General features: G+C 40.0%; 1 protein-coding gene across 1 annotated transcript in view; it reads right to left on the bottom strand.

Moving 5' to 3' along the window:
- Window positions 1-4,821, bottom strand: part of SUGT1 (SGT1 assembly cochaperone of MIS12 kinetochore complex) — a gene marked incomplete at its 5' end in the record, with an annotated part of 24,391 nt that extends 19,570 nt beyond the window's left edge. The window contains 3 exons of the mRNA XM_010177045.1: window positions 3,565-3,635; window positions 3,988-4,057; window positions 4,725-4,821. Of these exons, the coding sequence (XP_010175347.1) occupies window positions 3,565-3,635; window positions 3,988-4,057; window positions 4,725-4,821 (238 nt within the window). The remainder of the gene's footprint in view (window positions 1-3,564; window positions 3,636-3,987; window positions 4,058-4,724) is intronic.
- Window positions 4,822-5,133: the final 312 nt, after the last annotated feature.

Raw genomic sequence — 5,133 nt, forward strand, 5'->3', positions numbered from 1 at the left:
GCAAAGTAGGTTTTTTTGCGCTCTGTACCTGCATTATCCTCATAAAGAACTTACCAACAACTTCTGTTAATAACTTCATAGTTCAGAAAACTTAACTGGGTCTTCACTTATTGAAAATCTACTAACTCTTAGAATCCAAGAGAAGTACCTACTTAGATGTTTCTTTAAAAAGTTGACACACTCCACCTTTACTAAATTCCTTAGGCAGTCACAGGGAAAAAAAAAAAAGAAAAAAATTAGTATAGTTGTCCTAAAACCATGTAACATACGGAAGAGTAACAGATTACACTGCTTTTTCAATCTAAGACAAATCAATGAACTCCAAAAATCCACGTGTCTAGTCTCACAGCTGAGTGAAAGAAATCTTGCTTCCTAATTTGTTTTTATAAAATAGAGAAACATTGCACATTCAGCCATTCATCACATCAAGCCCTACCCAGGTATCCCTGGAGGTGGGTAATGGGAAGCTTGCTGTAGTTCCCTGGCCCTGTCAGTCACAGAATCACAGAATGTCAGGGATTGGAAGGGACCTCGAAAGATCATCTAGTCCAATCCCCCTGCCAGAGCAGGAACCTAAATGAGATCACACAGGAAGGCATCCAGGCAGGTCTTGAATGTCTCCAGAGAAGGAGACTCCACAACCTCCCTGGGCAGCCTGTTCCAGTGCTCTGGCACCCTCACTGTAAAGAAGTTTCTTCTCATGTTCAAGCAATACCTCCTGTGTTCCAGCTTGCACCCATTGCCCCTTGTCCTACCACTGGGCATCACTGAGAAGAGCCTGGCTCCATCCTCATGGAGGGACATTCACCCTTAACATATTTATAAACAATAATGAGGTCTCCCCTCAGTCTCCTCTTTTCCAAGCTAAAGAGACCCAGCTCCCTCAGCCTCTCCTCATAAGGGAGATGCTCCACTCCCTTAGTCATCTTGGTGGCTCTGTGCTGGACTCTCTCAAGCAGTTCCCTGTCCTTCTTGAACTGTGGGGCCCAGAACTGGACACAATATTCCAGATGTGGCCTCACCAGGGCAGAGTAGAGGGGGAGGAGAACCTCTCTTGACCTACTAACCACACCCCTCCTAATGCACCCCAGGATGCCATTGGCCTTCCTGGCCACAAGGGCACAGTGCTGGCTCATGGTCATCCTGTCATGAGTCCTACCAGTCCTGAGCACAAGTAGGAAGCTCATGGTTGTGAGCATTCCAGATTAAAACAGCCCTTCTACCAGTGGGGAACAGAAGCAGGTACCAGTGTTCTTCTGCCCCCTTGCACAGCCTTGCCAGCAAAGAATTCCCCACCACAGGAGTCCTCTCTGCGGCAGGAACAGCTAAAGGCTTCTCTCTTTATCACCTGCTTAGCAGTAGGTGGCAGATTTTCCCTCTGTGCTCTGTTCATTTTGCACTTGCTGCATTTAACTGTTTCACCAGAACGCTGATGCTCACAATTGTTTTCACTTGGGATCCATCAAACACGCCACAGAACTGCAAAGGCAAATTCTATTACTGACATAAACTTGCCAGCAAATTACGTAATATATGGAAGAGAATCCACTAAAAATCTCTATTTTTAAAAGGTGTTCAAGGTGTTCAGGAGACTCCTCATCTCACAGCAGGTCACACGATTTTGTAACGAGAGACGGGACGCACAGCGGAAGCTATCTCCACGTGAGAGAGCAATCAGGAAGGACTGGGATGCTTCCAAAACACTTCAGCTGGGTAAGCAGCAAAACAGTGGCAAAGTAAATTCAGACAGGTAGAACTCAAGCAATTCACCACAGGAAAAGTCTGTGCTGTATTTCAGAGATTCTGAATTAGCTGAGAGGATCCTGGTATTCACTGACTTATCTAAAAAGGTATCTGCAGCTCTGTGTGCAGTTGCACCCTATAACATAGTAGGATGTGAGGTTAAACAGAATGAAAAAAACTTGATGTTCTGGCCTGAGGAGATTTTGTGTATAATCTGTATTTTGAACAGCTACAACTGACAAACTAGAAAGGTGGCTAAATCCATGCACATGAAAAGCATCAAATTGACAGTGGTGCTTGGGATGGGGCAAGAATATGAAAAAAAAAAATAGATTAATGATTCAATTAAATTCAGGAGTGATGAGTTTGGAGATGTACAAAAAGTTACTTATCAAGTAAGGAACGCTAGAGAAGTCACTGGAAGAAATAATTTCCTTTCATGGGAAGATACTAAATAGAGAACTTGGCTAGACTGCAAAGACACATTTGTTTTTCGAGTGTACAAACCAGTGGAGACTAGTTACCTGAACTACCAAACCTGAAAGAACTTTAGGAAATTTCTTGTATTTTAACTCTCACTCCAGAGCAGCCTAAAGCTGACAACTATCACTGGCTGCCATTCCACCACATCCTCCTTCCACCACCATTACCACTGCCCCAACACTGCTCTGCTGCTTCACTTCTGCCAGCTTCAGCACTCAGACCCTTCGCTGAGTCATTTCAACACGTTAATCCAGGGGAAAACACTTCAAAAACAGTAGTTTTCTGCAGACTTAATGCATTAAAGGAAGAGGCTAAGCAAGCACAAGAGTAGAAGGGAGCACAATCGATTGGTAGCAAGCACAAATTAGCTTACACTCCCACGAAACTCCTGTTTTAGATCAAAGGATTAGATTGTTTATTTGGGAGATACAAAGCAATTAAATTTTCGCTAAACCTTCAGGTCCCAGCCACTGTTACAGATAAGACAACATACTAGAAAGATCTGAGACCATGACAATGTTTATCAGATTAGTGCACTTTGCTTTGTGTAACCTTCCAAAGTACTTTTCTTACAATTTCCTTCTGCTCTTGGGCAGGGAGGGAATGGGATGAGGTTTTTTTTTAAAGTGGGGGATAGGAGGGAAGAGAAAAGAGTCAAAACCATCTTGCAATTGCTTTGTTGTATGCTTCCTCGTGTCTTCTACCAAAGCTTTCTGTATTAAACTACTCCTTTCCTGCTTCTACAATAAAGTCAGGTTTTAAAAAAGCTCTAATTCTCCTCAAACTAAAAAGTGCCCAAATCCAGCTGGGAAGCCAATCCTTTAAGAAAAAAAAAAAATAAATAAAAAAGCTTCTGTAATTAAGTGAGATGTAATGTGAGGTAAAAATTCATTTTGTCAGTTTGAATACCCATCAAGTTGCATGTTCTTTCTGAAGACCCATCTACCAGCAATGTATAAGGAGCTTGTTCTGTTCAGAAACTTTTCTACAACACTTAATGCCAGATCATTGTCACTATTAATTTGCAAGACCTTCAGGAAGCAGGAAAACACTCTCCATTTTATAAAGAAAAGATATACCCCAAACATATACTACTTGCTAAGAACTCTGATACACATTCTTAAGCACTTTTACACTTCCATGCAGTGACTGCACAAACCTTCCCAAAAGCCAGACATCTGAAGTCACACACATAATTCATTAGCCTTCAAAAAAAAAAAAAAAATTATAAAAAAAAAGAAAAAAAAATCCTTGGTCTTCATTTTCAACTAACAAATTAAAAAATAGTTTTCTCATTAGCAAAGGAGCACTGAGCACATAAGAAATTTTAATACTTACTGTCCAACCTCTGTCCCTCTCTGAAAGACTCTAAAGCAGATGCATAGTTCTTGGTATGATATTCACCTAACCTGACACGAACAAAGGAAAACACAAGGAAATAGTAATTACTTTTCAGTCTAATCCACATTCTGACAATCACAACATCCTTAATTCACGCATTATATTGGTTAAAAATACACATGTAAGAATTTAAATCACCTAAGAGGTGTGTTTTTGAAATGGCTAAGATGTTAGGATAACCACCCCAAACTCAATTGCTTCTTATAACCACAGCTTTATTGTGGACAGGTTACAAGCAGTATGTCATTAAATTTATTAATTCATGGTGTTGCAGAAAGCTTGTGCATAGCCATAACATAAATATTAGTATTGCTCTACAGATGATCACAATATTCACAAAGCACAGAATATGATACATACCCTTTTCTAAGGAGTGCTACAGCATTATTGGGGTTCAGTTCTAGGGACTTCTTTGCATCTGCAACTGCATCTGTTGGAAGTCAGTTTAAAGGTGAGGAACATGACAATATGTTATAAAATGCAGAGAACTGTGAGTCTTTAATTAGTGAAAATTTTTTTCAGGTGTACTGTGTTAGCTTTCTTAGCTTGTACACAAATCACACTGTTTGAATTAAATCTAGCCACAACTGCTATGGATGAAACCTTCATTCAGCTGTAGAGCTCTACATAAGATGCAGCATGACTTTCATTCAGCCAAATCCTATACTTCCATCTGAAGTGTGAACCTGTTTGGTTTCTACTGGAAACAAAAAAAGGACCAAATCTTGAGCTATCCAATTAAGCTTTTTCCAAGGCCTTATTCAGTCATCACATTCCTACCATGACAGGATTCAGTCTCGACCAAAAAACGTAGTAGAAGTCTACTGTAAAGAAAGCTGCCAAGGTAACACTAGGCTAAAATCAAATGGAAAGCTGGGACTGCAGAGTACCCAACTCATTGGAAGTTTTGCAGAAACAAAACAATCAAAGACAAATAAAACTATAAAATTATGCACTAACTGTAAAAGCAACATATTAAGTTACAGATAACACTTCATCTTATTACTATACGTGGCTTCAGATCAAAGACATGATCTGTAAAGAATGTGTTACAATACACTAGTAAGAGGATTCTCAGTGTTGTCTGAAGATGTTACCAGCATATTTCTGCAGAAGAATATAAGCATAAGCTCGTTGACAATAATATTCGGCATCATCCGGATTCTTTTCCAAAGCTGTTGTCAGTTCCTGTAAAGACACATTAAAAAAACATTAAATGGCACCTTGGAAGTCCCCACAAAAGTACAGTACCAAACTCTTGTCAACTAAGAGACATTTCAGGAGAAAATATCCTAACTGGTGTGACTATTTACCAGCTGCTCAGCTCTCCTCCACAAAGCTTAAACATCAGAGCTTGAAGTACAAAGAACCTGCCAATTACATCAAATTCAATGAGCCTGTTTCTTACTGAGAAGGAAATGGGACTTTCAAACGCCTAAACATGAAGTCTAATGCACAGATGATCCTCTATATTCCAAAGATGTTCCTACAATTCTAAGCATATTT

Source organism: Antrostomus carolinensis, unplaced genomic scaffold (genome assembly GCF_000700745.2).
Source record: "Antrostomus carolinensis isolate BGI_N321 unplaced genomic scaffold, ASM70074v2 scaffold31061, whole genome shotgun sequence".
NCBI classification, from domain to species: domain Eukaryota; kingdom Metazoa; phylum Chordata; class Aves; order Caprimulgiformes; family Caprimulgidae; genus Antrostomus; species Antrostomus carolinensis.